This window comes from Mastigoproctus giganteus, chromosome 7 (genome assembly GCF_048544385.1).
Source record: "Mastigoproctus giganteus isolate SK-2022 chromosome 7, ASM4854438v1, whole genome shotgun sequence".
Lineage (NCBI taxonomy): Eukaryota > Metazoa > Arthropoda > Arachnida > Uropygi > Thelyphonidae > Mastigoproctus > Mastigoproctus giganteus.
Window position 1 is genome coordinate 44,892,457 of NC_143581.1, and position 20,953 is coordinate 44,913,409.

General features: G+C 34.8%; 1 protein-coding gene across 1 annotated transcript in view; it reads right to left on the reverse strand.

Moving 5' to 3' along the window:
- Positions 1–404: 404 nt before the first annotated feature.
- The window catches only part of Sf3b3 (splicing factor 3b subunit 3), a 245,622-nt gene continuing 225,073 nt past the window's right edge, over positions 405–20,953 (reverse strand). Inside the window, exons 25-27 of the mRNA XM_090376877.1 lie at positions 18,440–18,544; positions 7,546–7,641; positions 405–564 (exon numbers count right to left, since the gene is read on the reverse strand). Of these exons, the coding sequence (XP_090233003.1) occupies positions 520–564; positions 7,546–7,641; positions 18,440–18,544 (246 nt within the window). The 3' untranslated portion in view covers positions 405–519. The remainder of the gene's footprint in view (positions 565–7,545; positions 7,642–18,439; positions 18,545–20,953) is intronic.

Sequence of the window (20,953 nt, forward strand, 5' to 3'; positions counted from 1 at the left end):
CTGATAGATCATTTTTTCTCAATTCTGGCTTCAGATTACCGCAGTTGAACAGCCTGTGCAGTCATTATACTGAACGAAGCAATGCGTCATCACCCCATGTCAGTTTTTTTTTTGCATCTATTTGTATTTTTTCTCTCTGCAACTGTCTTAATGTTTGTATTTTAGTGGAAAGCATGTATTTCATCATTAGTGGGTGTTTATTACACCTGATGATAACTGATAACGATGAAATAACAACCCATCAATAAATAATGCAAATTTATTTTTAAAAAGTTGACTGCATTTTTTAAATAAAAGAAATTGTTCAGCACAGAAGTCCATGAAAAATTTTAAGCATAACTGTTGCATTAGAGCACAACTATTAAAAACACAAAATTTGTGAATGAGTGAAAACAATCACGAAATCATATTGTGATGATTTTTATTATTATTTACAAAAATGATATGAATAATTATGTACAAATGAGATCTGTGATGGTTTATGGGAAAATCAATATTAGATTGTATATAAGGAACCAATCAGAAAGCGTAGCGCGTTCTGATATCTTCCAGCTTTTTGGACACCTGAAAGCAAAAACAAAAAATTTAATTATGAAGACATTACAAAAAATCAAACTAACTATGGGCTTTTGCTATATTTTCTAAGGACAAAATTTGTGAAACATACACGTTTCTCTGAAATTATAAGAAATATAGTATATGTTGTTTTATTCTTTAGACTACAATACTATACAAGTTAGGTTCTAAATGTTTGTCATTACATGAAGCTTATAAGCTAAAAGTTCAAACTGAATTGTATTGATGGATGACTGCATATGATGCTCAACATTGCAGCAATACTCCTGCATGCAAGTTATAGGGACACAATGAATCTGAATCTGTTTGAGAATGAATCTCAGCCTCTTGGAGATCCAGTAGATCTTTGGGATTTACCCTGTACATTTTAAAACCCATTCAAAAGGAATTTTGAATGGTTTTTTCTCAAATGGGAGAGATGATAATCAATTGGCAGTCAGACACTATCAGAATATTTAGTTCTGAAGCTGATAGACATTTCTTGAAAAATGAAAGGATTGTGACTACTGACAATTTTTTAACTTCCGCTTCCTTTGCAAAATTATTATTAAACAAAAATACACTAAACCCTCAATTTTAAAGGCTAATTAATAGAGGGGAAAGGTGTTTTTTTGAATGAAAAGTTTCTTAGACTACAACCAGTTGTACCCACATATTTGAAAATTTATAGTTACGTTGTATAAGTATGTATTAAAGCATACTTATACAAGGTATCTGTAAAAGGATAGCTGTGATATCAGCTGAAATAAAGTTAAATAATAAAAAAATGAGCTTTTATTTACCTTGACTTACTGGTTAATATATAGCAAATAACAATATATCACTTCTGCATGGTAAATTATCTTCTACTTATACAGGGTAACTATTATAATTCCTGGAAAAACTTCATTCTGTGTTTGAGGCAAGAAGATGAAATTGAAATATAAGTGAATCTTAAGTCAAAACGGACTACAACCTGGTGTTGAGATTATGGCTATTTATTAGTGGTGAATCATATTTCAACTCTGTCCTTTTTTGTTGTTGCTTATTTATATTAATAGATCTACAATGGCAAAGATTCATAATAGGGCGGCATTTCTTGGTCAGAAGATGCAGAAATATAATCTAGGTGATCCACGAATCACAGAAAACTTCACCATGGGCCTCACTTTTATATCTTTTCTTTATTCTCCTCCTCTTCTTCAATGACACTTTGAACAATTTGTTCTTCAGGTCATAAGTGGGAACCTAGGATCACTGTTGTCCTCTAACCACTGATTACCATCCTCATTCATACCCATATCCCCAAGCCTCATAAAAACAATGTGAAAATTTCTAGCTTCAACTCCCTCAAAATCTGTCAATATTGATGTTGTAGAGCAGGGAGGACAACCTCCGGCCCACTGTTTATTATATATATTTCTGAATTAATAGAATCTTTTGACGCAAATTGAGAAAATACTCTGTGCATTGCTATGAAAATATCAAACCAGATATCGATTCACTGATAAAAATAAACAGTATAAAATCTCTCATTAAATATTACAAAAATAAAATATTGCAATTTTTGTTACTGGAATTGTATTTGCATTTTGTTACTATAATTGCATTTTTTGTAATTTTATCTTGAATTTGTATTTTGTTTTTCTTATTAATAAAATTAATTATATGTAACTGTATGTACAAATATTACAATAAATAACATAAAACTGTAAGTAATCCTAAAATCATGGAGAGAAAAAAAAAAAAGTTGACCCACATGTACCTCACAGACATTTTATTTGGCCTGCCATTTATAAAGGTTGCTCACCCTGGTTGTAGAGAATCCTCTTTGAGCTATTGCAAAGATTTGCCTTTTCACTTTCTTCCAAACTGCAGCAAAGTTGAGGATTGCACTTTTTAAATTAATTCCTGGGGTCCTTCAGTGTTTGTGATCCTTGCATATTAGTTACAGCAAGGGTGTTTCAATCCAGGGGTGCAAGGGGTGCCAGAACCTTAGGGGCATCAAAAAATTTAAGCCCCCCACTTTAGAGGTGTAATTGGTACAAGGGAAAAGAAAAACACTTGACGATACAATAGTGATCATATCCATAAACAGAGTGGGATGCCCGATGGCAGCTACCATGCCTCACAAGTTGTTTTCCCTACCTCAATGGGCACATTTAGAATACACTCTGGCATTAGTGAAGTTTTTTTTTTGTTCCACTGAATTCAGGTCCATAAATTTGAGGGTTGACTGTAGAACAAATTGGAGTTCTACACTACAAACAGTAGAGTCGAAGAATTTTGAGCTATTGGATATGGATGTTTTTTAAAAATTTTGCTTCTTACTTAAATTGTGTTCAATATATAGTTTAATAGTCTTAGTGATGCTCATTAGTTTACTTTTAAATTTAGCTAGAGATTTTGTAAGCTATGGGTTAATATTCGTGGGGCTGCATCGGTAATTTAATGTGAATATGGTACCATGTACTAGTAGTGCAATGCATGGTAGTTGAAGGTTCTACTAACTTAGGTTGGCATATATTCATTATTTATTTGTTTTTAGCCAGGTAAATTATTTATAGTAAGGCTATAACTAATTTAATATTCTAAAAGAGTAACAGTATAGTGCAATAGATATAATGTAAGCTTGATAGCATAATATGTATTATTACCACATAACCTGCAAATAGTAGTCATATTACTGCATTTAGTTATCTATTAGTTTAGTGTAGTATTCTAAATTCTAAATTAAACTGAATTTAAATGGAAATCATGCCTCACACTACAGCAACAAAGTAACAGGAGTGCTGTGACTTGGGGGTGAACTGAAGTGGGTGATTCTCTTATAAATGATGGCCTTACAGAATGTGCTACTTGTGTGTGTAGACCATACAGACCATACAACCAAAGCTGCCTGGAATGGGATATGATACATGCAATGGGGATGTCCTTGTGTACAGTTAAATACACATAATAACTACTATACAATTTTCATGTGTGCATTTCTTGTGTAATAATGATATAGGAATAACAGTGGAGGTAAAATTTGTAACAAATAAATTATCTTATGTAGTAAGAGTGTAAAGCACCAAAACACAATTAGTAAGATAAAGGAGTGAAAAGTAGTGCACACACACACACACACACACACACCATTTTTAGTATGGGACTCCAACTTACCTGAGTCCAGGGACTGCCCAATTGATATTTTATTTAAAACCAGACCATACAACCAAAGCTGTCAGGTGTAAAAATTCTGACAGCTCTGTTTGGTTGTATGCCACCATAAATAGGAATAAACATTGTTTACCTAGAGAATATGCATCTGCAGGTAAGCAGTGTTTGATTGTATCTCTAATATGTTACAGGAGGGAATTTCTTTGTGTGTTCAGTGCAAAGAGTGTGAGGAAATTAAGTGTGAACTCAGAGTGCTGATGGGTGTTTATGAGACCTTGAAGAATAGGGTGGATGCCCTTGAAAGAATTAAAATGGGGACCCAACAAGCTCTCAGCTGACCAACTCAATACCACATAACTACATTTGTGCATTTGCCAACATAGCAGTATTCCCCAAGGCAGAATGTGTTGGTCCTACAGGAGGCAGTTATTATATGTGAAGCTATTGTCAGGGAAACAGGAAATATATTATGCAAAAAGAATAGGTAGAATAGAACCAGGGTATGCCTGACAGGTACAAAAGATAATGGTGTACACATTGGCCCTAAGGAAATTCAAAGCAAGAGACCTGAGGAGTTACAAGTACAGGGCAATGTTTGGAAAAAGTGGCAAGTTAGAATTAAATTTGAAAATTGTGTACAGTTTTGTCCAGACATGATAAGAGGGAGTAATGTTGACAGCTTTTTCAATCAATTCATGCTTGAAAAGAATGCAAGCTTCATGAGGTAGAAATTTTCATGGCATGATTAGTTCTAGTTAACAGGAGAGCCTGTTTTTACATGGTTGGGATACACTTAAATAGAAGGGGTGTAAGAATATTTGCTGATGCTATCAAGGCAATTATTTGGGTCAGAAAACTCCTGTCTTGTGGGGGGGGGGGCATACACAGAATAATGAATTAACTAGAACCACTGGCAGAGGCAACAAGGGATTTATGCACTGCTTTTACTGGAACATGCAGCAGCCTGTAAAGGTGTCAGAAATTTCAAGCACTGCTGTGAGTTATCATGGAGCAAGTATATACATGAGCTTTGTTAGGTTAGCTAAGAATAAGAACAGGTGCATGTATAATTGCATGTGGACCACTGTTAGGGAAAACGTAAATAAATTTGATGAATTTGAAGTACTGATTAAGTCATCAAATGCAGATATTGTAGGGATATCAGAGACATGTCATTCAGGCATAAGGGACACAGAATAATATGTACAGAAAGGACAGACAGGGCATGAGGGAGGGAGTTATGCTCTTAGTTAAGATCATATTAAATCTAAGGCAGAGAGAACATCCAGTTAAATGAGCATTGCACTGTGTGGCCAGTGAAATGCTGACTTAGTTTGGTAAGACAAGCTTGTTTGTTTGTTATTTGGTTTTTAGGAGCATTAGCAACTAAGGCCATATTGCTCCGGGATATGCGGTGGTCATTCCCTGACCTTTCTGCATCCTCCGTATTTGGTGGTGACGGGCTCGAACCCCGGTCTAATCAAGAAGTGTGTGCTACGCACTGCTGCTCCTTCCCACCTGGCTACAGAGGTGCCGGTGAGACAAGCCCCAGGATAACAAAAGTGAGAGGAGGAGCATGTTATAGGCCTAATGACCATGGTGAATATAACAAATTATACAGAGAAACAGACGGGCCAGTAAATCAGAATGTCTTATATTGAGGATTTTAACTTTCCAAATATTGACTGGAACGTGTGGGTTGGTCACTCACACAATAGCAATATTTTTTGTGGATTTATCAGTTTGTTGTTTGTTATTTTGTTTTTAAGGAGCATTAGCAACTAAGGCCACATTGCTCCGGGGATATGCAGTGGTCATTCCCTGACCTTTCCACACCCTCCGTATTTGGTGGTCACGGGCTCGAACCCCAGTCTAATCAAGAAGCGTGTGCTACGCACTGCTGCTCCTGCCCACCTGGCTACGGAGGCACCTTGGATTTTTATCGTATGACTGTTTTCTACAGCAGCATGTTAGAGAGGTAACAAGAGGAATGAACAATGAAAGTGTATTGATGTGAGACAGCACATGGAGTTTTTGTCAATGTGGTGGAACTTTGCTAGCAAAGATAAGGTGATTATGCCATTGTATAAGGCGAGGTTAGGTTGCATCTTAAGTACTGCATACTGGTATGGAGACTCAATACTAGGAAAGATGTGGATCTGCTGGAATATGTGCAGAGAAGGGCAATGAGATCCATGAGGGGAACAAAATGGTGGCCTTACCAAGGAAGGCTTCAGTTGTTCAAATAGCAGTATCTGGAGACTAGGCACCTAGGCTGGTGTTTAAGGCTTTGAATGGATTGAACAAGCTCAATACTAATGGCACTCTTCCTCTTGTTCAGATTATATACGAGGAGTCACAAATTCAAACTGGGGAAGGATGGTGCAGGATAAATGTGCGAAAATTTTCCTTCAGCCAGCTGTGATTGATTGTAGGAACAAACATTCACCTGTTGTTGTGAAAGTGGGTGATTTGAATAAATTTAAGGAAGAACTAGACAAACTATTGGAGTTGGAGGGATGGACACATGATGTGGGAAGTTTTTTTTTTTGCTGATACTTTATAAGTTTGCTTTCTTTCATCATTTTCCAATACTAATACAATCAGAGAAAATGTGAATCATATCAAAGGGGATCTAGCTGTGGGTTATAAGGATCCAAAGATAAGAGTACAATAAATAAAGGTGAAATTTTCATGGTGTTAAATGATGCAAAGTTGTCATTTAGCCAGCTAGTTGTTAATCATTGGAATAAGTTGCTTTTGTGAGTAATTGAGACCAATGGTGGCTTGAGGAAATTACTTGTAGGGTCCCATAGGTAGAGGAGAAACAGTTTTTTCTTTCTTTAATATTAACACTAATATAATAAAATCTGCAAGGAAAATTTACATTATGATAAAGAATTAATTAGCCTACACATAATTCCCACTTTATCTCAAATATTTTACACAGCTTTAGCTCTTATGTAGTTTGAGCTTTTCTTGAGATTACACTTGAGTTTCTGTGCATAAAATGTTCTAAGTAGCAATTCCAAGGTATAAAATAATTTATTAAATACTTGGAATATTTACAAGGAAATAAAAAAAAAAAACAAAACAACTAATGAAATATGTACACCAGGAAAGTAAAATCAATAAAACCAACATGAAAGTGATAAAAAATACTGAAGTGCACAGAATAACCACCCCAATCCTCACCCTGCAAGATATTAGATTTCTCAAAAAAATATCTTCATATATGGTGGCTGGAGGTGCTTTTTCTGAAATGTAGGCTCACTAAGCATATCCACTCCATACAGAGGCTGTGATGAGCTGAAAAAGATCCATTGTTGTCTTTCTCGATATGTAGCCACCGGACAACACTGGTAGTATCATTTTATATGCTGACTTCTTCCTCACATGTTTATGTGTAATTTTACATGCAGCTAGCTCCCAATCTGAGTTATTTCAGGATGAAAAAGGTAGCTACATCTTTGAAAGCTACCTATGGCAATTAATTTTTATCTCTTATAAGTGCTATTATCAGTTTTTATCCATGTGGTATACTGCATATAACTTAATATATACTTTTATTTTATTCTAAATAACCCAACATGTAATAAATTTCTTTATTTTCTACTGTGGCTGTTGCTTACAAGGACATTTAGATCACAATACAACTGTGAAGGGCTAATTAGCATTAGTAGTGGCATATGATGCAAGAAAGCAAGCTTATAAAGCATCAGCCAAAACATACACATCAATTTCTTGGAATCGTATCACTAATTTAATCCAATTTTATATCAGTAAGAGCAAGAGAAAACTGCAGAAATGAATACTGAAGAAACTTACCTCACTTGGATTTCTATCCAAGTCTTCTGCAATACTTTTCTGCTTTGCAGGCTCAAGTGAATTGAACTGCTCACAGAGGTCCCCATCAATCACATTCTGAAAATTAAATAGAAATACTTTTTTTTTCAAATTGACATTTTTGTTTCTATAAAATGGTAATTATCTTAATTTTTCACATTATTACTGAATAAATTACGTGTCGGTATACATAGTGGCAAACTTTTGAAAATAAGAACTGGAAAAACTTTTAATAAGATCCAATGCAGATTTCAAGTTGGAATACTGACAATAGATGGCTGTGGCTCTGTTCATATTCAGTACAGAGAACAATGCATGTGATCTTAGCAATATCGTCATTGGTGCCTTAGATAGTAGAGGAATTTCCATATTTTCTATCATCTGTGCTCCTGTACATGGGCCGCCAACTTTTGACTTCAAAAAGTTGGAGATCAGGTACTTGTAAGCAGGAAGTTTTTAAAGTTCACACTGCACTAGATATTAAATTTCACTGGCAAAATACATATTTTATATTAAAATACAGCCAGTGGATTGTTTACCACTACAGCATGCTTTTAAACATTAGCTTACCTAATATTTTCCTGTCTGTGAATTTCTATTTGGATATTCTATTAGATATCAACTGATTTTTATTGCTTCAGGAAAGATACTGAAGACTGCCCTCTTCAGAAATGCTTATTCAAAGCTTTGTTCATAATCACCCTGCTGTCTAGACTTTGCTGTAAGAAGCTTCACCAGAAAGAAGGTAAAAAAAAAAAAAAAAAACACTGTCATATCAGAGCCACACGAGAATGATTTCATCTATCCTCAAGTATTACATCTATAAATTGCACATATTCTCTGGCCGAGTTACCTATTTTGCTGAATGAAAAACCTCAGTTTCCGGGGAGGAGAACCTCGCTATCCATGCCTGAAACTGACAAACTCATACACAGTGAAAAAAGCCCACAAAAAAGTTCCTCATGCCATTAATGGGATTCAAACCCTGGCCTTTTCCACCCAGTGTGTGGAGGATGATGATGATTATTATAACTACTGTGCTACCCACATGGACAGGAAAGAGAAGATCTGAACTTGAGTTTTTTATAATCTGACTGAATATTCTCTCAAACTCAGCTCTACCATGAGAAACTGTTATGCTAAGCATGACTTGGGATAATTTTTTATATTTCAAGCTTCCTTGTGCACTTGTCAGTTTGCCAATCAAAGGTACGACCTTAGCAGAAGAAATGCCTGTGACTAAGTCAGAATCATCCTTCTGGTTTAGTCTGCAATGGTAATTAACTTCCAAAATGAAAGTGGAAGGTTTAGAAACTGTTTGTATAATAAATTTGCACATTATATTCTTCAAGGTGTACAAGTAATGTGAGATATTCAGATTTTCAAACATTGGCATAGCATTTCAAAGAGACAAGTAAATTGATTTCTTCAATCAAGAAGGGAAAAACATGAATAGACTGGCTTACTGAATGAGTGATAAAACATGCTTAGAATTATCAGCTTTCTTGGCCTATTTAGAACTGCTTTCACCAGAACTCTACAATTCAGAAGTCCTTTAATTTTTCTTATTTTAAAACTTCTTTTGGATCATGTATTGGATTTGGATATCAGTCAGTGGCACACACTAGTGATTGCTTGTTGCACTTCTCAATTTGATAACTCTGAACAGTGGTCATATGGTTTTTCTGACCACTTCTAACCTCTTCTTAAAAAGACTCCTCAAAGACTGACACTGTTATACCAGTCTAGTAACACATTTAACCAACACCAGCCAATGTGTACACACATACTTCAATACCCCCTTTTATTTCAGTAGCATGCATCAGTTGAATAGTTTAAATCTACCTTTCCTTATTGCACTTCTTTCTAAACAGCAGTAAATGTCCACCAAATATTCATCCATTTTCTTGGGGAGTTTCAGGAAGGCATGATACTTTTTAGAAGACAAACAACACAACAGTTTTTGGAAGGAATCCCCATGCTTTTGGGTCGCTCAGATGTCCAATGTTATCGAGTCACCATCCAATGCTGCACTGAGATCAAGTAGCTTTTGATTTGACAATTTTGTACATATCAAAAATGGTCCACTTTTTTATAGCCATCACTATCTCTTATTTTCCTATTCATGCAGTTTCTTTAACAATGCTTGCTGTTTTTTTTCCTATATTTTGCTATTTTACAGAAAATCAAATCAGAATAAAAAAAAATAACAATAAAAATTTGTAAAAAATACATCATTACTTCAATTTTTTTAATGTAGTTGTTGTTATTTGGTTTTTAGGAGCATTAGCAACTAAGGCCATATTGCTCGGGGGATATGCGGTGGTCATTCGCTGACCTTTTCCACATCCTCCGTATTTGGTGGCTCACGGGCTCGAACCCCAGTCTAATCAAGAAGCATGTGCTACGCACTGCCGCTCCTGCCCACCTGGCTACGGCAGTGCCTTTTTTAATGTAATATTATTTTCTACAGCTATTTATGTTTCACTTTATTCAATTTCCTCAACTTCTGGATACAAATTCCAGAAGATGCGGATAAGTTCAGCACCTTATCAGTATGTTCGTTTGTTATTTGGTTTTTAGGAGCATTAGCAACTAAGGCCATATTGCTCTGGGGATATGTGGTGGTCATTCCCTGACCTTGGCGCATCCGCTGTATTTGGTGGTCAGAGGCTCGAACCCCGGTCTAATCAAGAAGTGTGTGCTACACACTGCTGCTTCTGCTCACCTGGCAACTTATCAGTAACTGCAGTCCAAATCAACAATGGCTGATAGGCACGGTCTCCTCCTCTGATTTTAAAATCAATTTTAATTCTGAAATATATGAGGTGGGCTATTAAATAACGAGACTATTGCAATAAAATAAATATAACAAAATATTTCGTACTTTAGAAGTTATCCCCTTCAAAATGCTTTGGGCTTGCATACACCGTTCCATACATTTCTGCCAAGCACAGAAACACTTCTGGAATTCATCCTCTGTATGCACTTTTAACACTTTTCAGTTTAGGGAAGAGAAAAAAGTCAAAAGAAGCTAGTTAGAGCAAGTAGGGTGGGCATCCACAGACACGGATTTGTTTTTTGGCCAGAAACCGGTGAACAGAGAGCATGTTGGGTGCTGGAGCATTCAACCATCCTTCCACAATTCAGGTCTCTTCCTTCAAATTATTTCATGCAGCCTTGTCAGAATTTCAATGTAGTATGTCTGAGTGACAGTTTGATTTGGTGGTACAGATTCATCTATAATAATTCTTTTAATATCGAAGAAAACAGGAAGCATGGTTTTCACTTTTTATTCTGACAGTCTTGCTTTTTTTTTCATCTGGGGATTGGTTCGTCTTCCATTGCATTGACTGTCTTTTAGTTTCTGGGTCGTACTAGACCAGCAAACTTCCACTGAAAGTAATTACAGTACTCAGAAAATCTGTATCGCTTTCAATTTTTTTCAAAACACCTTTACAAACTTGGAGTCTTCTTGTTCTTTGTTCTTCATTCAAAACTTTTGGCACACACTTTTCTCATGCCTAAATTTTCAGTTAAAATTTGTCTGTTCCTTTGTACAAATTGAGTTCTGATGTAACCATTCTAATGCTTAAACAACAATCACTTCTAACCAAAGTCCTTAGTACACATTTTCATGGATACCAGATGGCCTGGTCATTCATTGTCCTCCACATTCTCTCTTCCTTCTAAAAATCTTTTATACCACTCAAACATGTGGCCCCTTGACATATTATTTTATCCATATACTTAATGTAATAATTCAAATTTCAGTTGGTGTTTTCTTTAGTTTACTTAAAAATCTGAGAATGATTATTTGTTCGATTCTTTTGTCTGTCATTTTTCTGGCAAACTGCAAAAACACAGGATAATGTAAACCTGTCTCACTGCACAGTGAACACATTGGAATGTGACTTGGCAGACAACTAGAGAAAGGTTCAAGGTCAGTTGATGTGCCTTTGTTTCACAGGTGGCACTTGGTGTGTAGTGGCTGCAGGTGCAGCTTCATTTTTAATAGCCACACCTTGTATAAATTGTCTACAATCATTTAGAGAAACAGAGAATGGAACGAGTTTAACATACTTTTAGACATTTAACATGATCTTGAAAAATGCATATACAGTTGTGCCCCCGTATCTCTGAATCAGTTACCTGTGGTTAATCACAGGAAAAAAAATGAAAAAACTTAACACGTACTACTCACGTGTCCAATATGAAGCTTCCCTTTATTTTTTACAATGTCGCGTATGGTTTCGTCACCAACATTATAATGGTTCTTTAGAGATTTAATGGATGCACCATTTTCAAGTTTTTGTTTAATTTGAAAGCACAACTCTTGCGTTTGCCCATCATTTTCATGATTTCTAAACAAAAAAAAATAAAATAAAATAATAATAATAAAATAAATAAATAAAAAATAGTTACTATAAAAAAAAAAAAAAAAAATCCGATATCCCTGACATAAATAATGAAACAAAATTTGTCCTTTTCCGGTGCAATGGAACACAACAATCGACGCGATGCACTAAATCAAACTAAGCATTTGGTCTCTCTCTTTTTTTTTTCTTCTGAGCAGTAAGTGTGAAGACAGCGGGGATTGCAAGATAATAGGTATACTAATCTCCCAATGACAACTTATAATGCCGGTTCTTGTTGCTTATTTACGACTTGCAAAATATCTGTTTATACCTATTCTAGTTATTACTTGAATTTTATGATTTCTGGTTAATTTTTTTTTATTTGGAGTCTTGAAGTGTTCCGGTTAATCCACTTCCTGGTAAATCGAGAGTCTGCTGTACTTTATTATTACCATATTCATTGTTGGTAATGTCTTACTGTGTGTTTAATTTATCAATTAAACTTTATTATATGTATGTATGTACAAGAAAATCACATTATATATGGGGTCAGCAGGTGTTCGCTTATATCCGCGGTTTCAGCCATCCACGGTAGGTCTTCGGATGCATCCCCTGCGGATACGGGGGTCTTACTGTATATAGACAAGTTTTCTCAGGGCCCATACACAAAAAACATATATATACAAGGCGTGATCAAAAAGTTCAGGGTCTGAACTAGTATATGTGAGAAATGATGAAGCTTACCAATTATTGAAATCAATCTCCTCTGAAGCAGTTTGGTTGACCCAGTATACACCGATTCTACCACTTCTGCAACTTCTGAAAGCATCATTGATAGGTGTTGTTTGGAATGGCTAATAGTTCTTGCATTACATTCTAAATACTTTCACTATTCATTGTAAATCTCTGACCTTTCAAGGAAGCTTTAAGGCTTGTGGAAGGGGAGGAAAAAAAAAAAAGAAAAAAAGCAGACAGCTAAATCCAGAGTATAGCAGATGGGAAAGTACAGCAATGAAATGCTTCCCAAGAAATTTTTGGATGGAATGATCCAAGTATGCTGGATGTTGTAATGATGCAAATGTCAATTTTTTTATTGAGACTGTCTTTCTTTCCAGATCATAGCCATACACCCATGATTTATCACCAGTAATGATGGAAGAAACAAAGCATGGATCAACAGCAGCACATTGACAAAGATCCTAATATGTGGGGTACAAACATACCTGAAACGCACTGCATTTCCAAATATTGTGCTAAAATTGAGTGACATGTCCTATAATAAATCTAATTTCGCTAGCAACTTTGTGGATAGTTAAATGTATATTGCTTCTGATCAGCTCATGAACAATAGGCCTGATGTAGCCGAGTGGTCAGGAGCACAAGTGCAGCAGCACACGCTCTTTGAGTGGACTGGGGTTCAAACCTCTCACTGCTAAATACGATTAACATTTGTATTGATTGATTTATTGTAAACTCCACTGACCTGGTGGTCGTGCCGGGTTGAGTACAAAAAAAAAAAAAAAAAAACAAGAAAAATTAAATCACTGGTTTTTGAAGTTGAAGGGCAGAGAAAACAAAGATAATCTTCAGATTATCCTCAATGTTTGCAACCGTCTTTAAACTTTGTGGACTACAGAAAAGTCTTCAAATCTTCACCTTACTACGACTACAATTTCAAGGTGTAAAGCCAGTTCCCCAAACTTTTTTGACCACATCTCATATATATGTATGTACTTCATGAAGGGTTAAATGCTAAATCATTTTTTCTAGCCTCATACAGTAATTCGAGTCAGTTCATGCAGACTACACACTTACGCCTTTCTTGATTATTAAAATATAAGAAGAAGAAGAAGAAGAAGAAGAAGAAGAAAAAAAACATTTTTGCATTTCTTTTCTTGACACCACTTAATAATGTCAACATTTATAGGCCTTGCAATCTTTAAACTGACACTGGTAACATTTCTGTTGATCCTTTTATTTTTTGGCTACATTCTTTTACTTAAACACTAGTACTATTTTTATTGTTATCCACCTATCCATTTTTAAAGGTTGAAATTACACAGCCTAAATACAGTACTACAAATGTCTATGAATAATTTTTAAATTTATTGACTACTTCACTCTCAATTAAAACTTTGGAACTCATGATCAGCAACTGTATTTATTGAGTGTAGCCCATGACTATTCTGTAAACTAAAGTGCTAATTTTTTCATGGTGAATAAGCTAATTAGAGTGACTTGGACAAAGTTTTTCTGAACTGAAGATTTTTTTTTTTTTTTTTTTTTTTTACAAAAAGCCAGTAACATAAAATTTAATTTCTTAAATGTTTTTGTAAATCTTTAAACTTAAAAATTAAATGTTTCATATGTATTCATGTCAGCATATTTCTTAGTTAACCTGTGCAAAACAATGTGTTTGTAATACTTTGTTACAATCAATAAACAGTTTTATTTGTTGTTACAAGTTAAATTTTTTTGAATGGATTAATAATGAAAATATATTTTTTTCAAATATTCATATACCTTATAACCTGGAAGATACATCCCCCAGTTTGAAAATTACTGGTCTATTTCATATAAAAACATTATAGCCTATTTTTACAAAGGCAAAAATCAAGCCTATGGTATGAACAGACAGCAATAAACTTATATCCAGGATGTATCAATGCATCTTATGTAATTATTCACATATAAAGCTATCTCGTTGTATAGGGCAGACCCGATTATCAGTTTACCTGAAAAGAGATGCAATTTCCTGAGAAGTAAATTACTGAAAAAACAGTTTTAACAATTCATTTAAATCATAAATAACATCACGTAAATATAATAATATGGACATGACATTAACTTCAAGATTTAAAATTTACAACTTATTTTCTTGGTAAAGCATGCAAGCATTGTTCAGAAAGTCTTTGTAATAACCTAGAAGCATTATACAGATAATCTTTAAATTTTATGCATAGGTACTATTATTCAATAGATGAATCTATGTGGGATGGTGTCATTACACTAATAATAGTTTTTCCTCACCACTAATTTTTATTAGTCAGGTCTGCTGAAAATGTCAAAATTAAAAAATCCAAACTTTCTGTCATCAAGCATCTGTGTTTGAAGGGTTTGAAGGGCATGTCTGCAATAGAAATCCATACTGATATGCTGGAATTTTTTTCACAAATATATTATTGTGTTGCACCCAGTATTTAATCTGCAGTTTTGATGACTACGCTTTTCTACTATGGAGGGATTCAGCAGCAAGACTGGCCTTCCTATCAAGTCCAAGTGTAGATTCATTTAAAAGTGCAAGCAGACCCCCATTCCCCCAGACTAAAACCTTGCTATTGCTGTCCACAACCAGTGTATTTAGACTCCAGGGGAAGCTGGCAAGGGCTCAATGAGATCACCTGTCATTAAACCACAGGAACACTGGGAAACAGCCTCTACTAAATTAGCTAGTCCCTCTCTAGGGTAGCAGCACATATGCATGCTGACAATGATAAGAGAGCTTGCTCCACTTTGAACCTGAGCCCAACCATCAAAGCAACATGAAGCCACAATCACAGACCAGTATTACATACAATTAAGAGTGAAACTGCATGAAGCCATTAAGATGAAGTGATAAGGAAAGTTGCATCGTAGTGCCCTTTTCCATTAGAACAACACACCACTACGAAAGCCCACTATTGTAATGTCTACCATCACACAGGCAGATAATGGCGTGGATGACCCTGGTTCAAAATCCAAGGTCACTTGCTCCATTATACAAAAGGACTTGAGCACTATTCAGAAAAGTGATTTGCAGTTGAAGGGGACTAATCTATCTGAACAATGAAATAAACTTCTTTCAAAAGATATATATTTTTTTAGTCATTTTACAAACTATTTTTGACTCCCCCTCTTATAGTAGGTCTCTTGCTTTTCAAATGTTTATGGAGTTTGGGTTTGAATCCTGTTGGAGGCTGCAGGAATTCTTAAAGGCCACTTCAATAGAGATTGTAGTTAGCTGATCTACGTATGTGGAGATCCTCCTCATGTTTTTTTTTTTTTTTTTCAGTCTAAATTATACACAAATTGTCCTTGACACGCACCACTCTGTATGTGTCTTGGTGGGCACTCATTTTGTGGACTGAATGCCAATTTTTAGTGTTATACTCCTTTGTGAACTGCTGTTGCACTGTAGTGTTACTTAGTTTCTTACAGCAGAGGGTTCAACAGCATAATGAAAAGGTGTACACCAACACCGATTTGTGTCATACTCATGGGTCTAATAATGGGCAAATCACTATCATAAAAAGGAAGAAAAGTTATGAAGTTTTGAAATTATAAATTATTATGAAGTCCTCACAAGTTCATGAATTAACAGAAGAAAATGTCTAGCAGACAATATAATCAGGGTTGAAACAGTGCATGACAGGGATCTGATAACAGTCATGGGCCTGCCTATACTATCATCTATGACACACTGTAATACAGGCAGGTCTCCCTGAAATGGGTTCCCAAATGTCTTAATGAACAGAAACATTTACAAATGGAAATGTGCCTGTACCACCTAATCTGGTACAAAGAGGAAATAACTTCAACTGTATAATGTCTGTGGATGAGACATGGCATAGGCACGTTGAATCACAGAGTGCACAATACAGCATGCAGAGGGAACACTGACCATCATCACAACCACCACCACCAAGTACTGGTAATGATATGCTAATACTGTTCTTCACATTGCAGAGACTGCTGCTATGGCACTTCCCATGTGGAATTGGAGCAGTCAGTGCTCATAAAATTATTCAGAAATCCTCAAAGTTGATCTGCAACATGCCATCACAAACAAGATGGTTGACTGATTGTGTCATTTTGTAACATGATACTGCACAATGAGACACAAACATCCAGAAACTGCACCATGGGGGGATGAATATTCCCTGTACAGTCTGGAATGATGGCTTATGATTTTCATGTTTTTGAAAAATTGTCTGGCAGACTGTCAGATGTCAATTCCACATGACTAATGAAGGTGAAGGAAATTGTCAAATAATGGTGCTAATATCAACCAAAAGACTTAAGAGCAAGATATAAAAAAATTGGGTATGCAGATGGGAAAGTGCCTAAATCATTCATGTGGTCACCAAGCTTCAGACAACTGCTGATCAGCAGTTGTCTAAAGCTCACCAACAGATTTATTCCAGCTAAAATGCTCCCAACAATCGAGTCTCCTAAACCTTGAAATCAGTTGGAATAAATCTGCAAATGATGCCAAATGGTGCTGACATAGAACACTGCAGACTTACTCTGCCAATGGTGTTGATCTGACTAGACTGATGCTTAATATGTTTGTGCTGTGAATGCATTTCTGATGAGGACTCAAGTGCTTTGATTTCACTCTATACTGTTTATAAATTATATATAATAATATATAGATTAATTATATATAAATTTAATCAATAATGTAATTTTAATTTAATGTAAAATCTCTGGTGATCATTGTTACGATATACATATCTGTATTTATATTGATATACACTGTATACTGTATTATACAAATAAAGACATTTATTAAACTATCATGGAGATATTTCTTAAAAATAAAGTACAGTTATTGGTAAAAAAAAAATCAATTTCACCAACTGTTTGTAAATTATTAATTTTCATTTGGGTTTGAATGAGCTACTCATTGTGGGACTCCTCTGCCATCAAATCTGAGACTACTGCAGGATGTAATAGTCTGTCTAGGCTTGACATTGCTATGGAACGTTTTCAGCATCAGGTAGTCTGTGGTCCAATTATGAGGCTATTTTGAAGGCTAAAGGAGTGTTACTCACTACTAGGCCATATCAGTGTGTCTAAGAGTTCTTTTTTCCTTTCAAAATGCAAAAATTTAACAGTCAGTACTATGTAATTGGAAGGGGAAGGAAACATGTTTAGAGCATAAAAAAATTTTTTTTTTTTTTTTTTTTTTTCATTTTACAATTACCTGTAATTATTCTTGATCCACATTTAAAGCTTTCTAGACATAGTCTAGAAAGCGGTACATACACACACTTGAGCTAAAAATTGTTCAAGCCCATGTGAGTGCTAAATATGGTTGATGACTGTATTATTATTAAAATGATTAGTTGTGAAGTCCTCTGACCTGTGACTGGGCCAGAGGATACACAGAATATTATGATTTCTAAAAGTTGGCAGGTATGAAACTGTGATTCTATCACCACAAAAAATGCCTTGTGCTTCAATAAACACTGCTTCTCTTCTGAAAAGTTTAATTATCATCATTAACCATTTCAAATTCAGTAAAATAAAGGCCAAGGATGCTATGCAATTATCTTAAAAATTGTTTAAGCAGCAGTTATCCAATAAAAGACAGAGGGTTTTCACTGTAATAATCACTAAATGATTATGAATATGACTGCAGAATGTGCCTGTTGCACTTAAGTGGCATGAATCTAAGGATTATACAAAAATCTATGCAAGTGAATATTTAATGAAAATAATGATAAAAAAAATTTCAACAAGAGAGCTATTACCTTAACAGGAAAGTAATAAGAACGGTATGAAAGGTGGTCCCGTCCACAAAGTGGAGGATTCTCTGAACGCATGTGCATTTCCAGATGCTGGAAAAAGTCATGATCCTGAAAATAAAGCGTAACCAAATTATTTTAATACAGGCAACTACATTTTCAGAATTTTGATTTAAGCTAAATTCAAATCAGAAAATATAAAAACAAAAAGGTAGTACAATTAGGCTTCCTTCATGAGTTACTAAATATGTCAGCAGAAGCATAAAACATTAGCAATGTGTTACACTGCCACTGATAGATAAATTCATACCAATGACATTTTAATATTATCATTCATGAAAACATCAATGAGAAATTCAGTAAAATTTTGAAATAATGTAGGTTCTAGGGGAGGGCATGAAGAACATTTATACAATGACATCAATTTATGTCAATTATTATTATAAGCATAATTATAATAAAAATTGCAATAAATATTCAGTGTCCCCTCCCTTCCTAAATGTAAGCACAAGCTCTTTCATCATGTTTGATGAGACTTGATGTAGTATTTCAACAGGTTATCACCTTAATTTCTGGTTCAATAATGAATATCAATACATGAAGGTTGTTAGTTTATATGGTACCATTCTTTTTAAGTAGTATGAAAGATAAAAATCCAAGGATAATGAATATTCAATTATGTGTGCTGTGCCAAGAAAAATGACACACTGCCTTCATTATAAGAAAAACACTACTGGTTAGTGACTGAAAGCTGACACACAACAGAAACAACTTCTGGCCATCTGTGGATAACCAGTACTGCTGGCAAGTTGTTGCAGTTTGGATCAAATTCCACCAAGTTCTCATTAATAAATTAACACTTACAATTCGGTTGTATGAATTCTGAATCGCCATGTATACAAGGTTTTATGAATGTAATGCCCCATTAACCCAACTACTGCATAGCCAGCCCATTAATAATACTACTGTACATTACTCTTATTAAAATTATTATTTTATTTTATAGTTCAACTGCCAGTATCAAAATCCAATTAGCAAGATAAATAATCTTCAATAGATACATGCATACAATAATCATTAAAGTTGTACAAATGACAAAAGGTGATTTGTTTTGTATATGCAATAAAAAAAAAAATCATCACTGTTTTCTAATTATAATGTCAACAGTTTAATAAGCAAATGAAAAAGACAGTTTTCTGTGTGAAATTTATTTATCAGAAAGTTATGGAAAGAAATTCCGAACAGAACAGTTCAAATACCAAAACTAGTATGGCAATATTTCTGAATTCGCCTTTGGAATTTTGTTATCGAGCCAGGAGACAGTACCTCAAAATTTAAGTTCTCAAAGAGATACACTAACAAATTGATATACTTCAATTACAAATAAAATTTGTAACTTGTAAATATATCATTTTATTTGAGTGTATTTCTCTCTTTTTAAGTACCTGGAATTTTGTCATCAGACCAAGATAAATTCACTGCTAAAATCAGACCTCCCAGTCAAATGGCAAAATTCCAAGGGTGTTGTAATTAATCTGAATGAGTAATTCAAATTATTTTTAATTACTCATCCTAAAAATTATTTCTGGATGAGTAATTATTTTTAATTACTCATCCAGGTTAATTACAACATGCTCCCTCTGGATGAGTACAGTCAGTCCTCGTATAGCACGATAGTTGTGTTCCTAGAAACCCTCGTGCAATGCAAAATCGTGCAATATAAACAACAGGCCCTATGGGAAAAATAGGGTTAGGTGCTGACCACCCAAGATTGAACACACATTTGTAACCAAAACATTACCAAACACAATAAATAATCGTAATAAAATACTTAAGTATTTTATTATGATTATTACGTAATAAAATATTGCTACTGCTTTTGCTTCTATCATAAGCAAACTTGTTTTTTGTTTGATTTTCTATCCAAACAGATGACAGCCATTCCACCTCTTCCAATTCTTTGTGTCTTAATCTAATGGATTTTAATTACACTTTGAGTTGTTCCTGCTATGAAAGTTGTTTTTATTTTCTCTGCATTCTTTGTAATTCTCGGCATTGTCTCATTTTGGTCTGTAGCATGTGCGATATCACATGGTCTTTCATTTTGCTCAAAGTGTTTCACAATTTCATATTTTTTCTCTATTGACAGAGGTGGACTGGCCATAAGCCTTACCGGGGAATCCCCGGTGGGCCGGAAGCCGGTGTGATTTTGGCCATAAACCATAGTATGAGACCACTATAAATTTTCCAGGGTAAGAATTTTTGACCCAGTCCGCCTCTATTTATTGATATTGCTTTTCTTTTTCTCTATGAATCTGCAGTGTCTTCACCAGGACGCTTCCTTTTCACACCTTTTAAGTATTTTACTCATTTTTAGGGAATAAACCAGAATTACAAAATGAGGAGGCACGCTTGATACACATAAACAAAGCTGCACGGGTGTAGCAACTGAATAAACAACACCGTAAAGGCAGAGATACACTATTAATACCTCACATTTTACTAAAGCACATTTCTAGG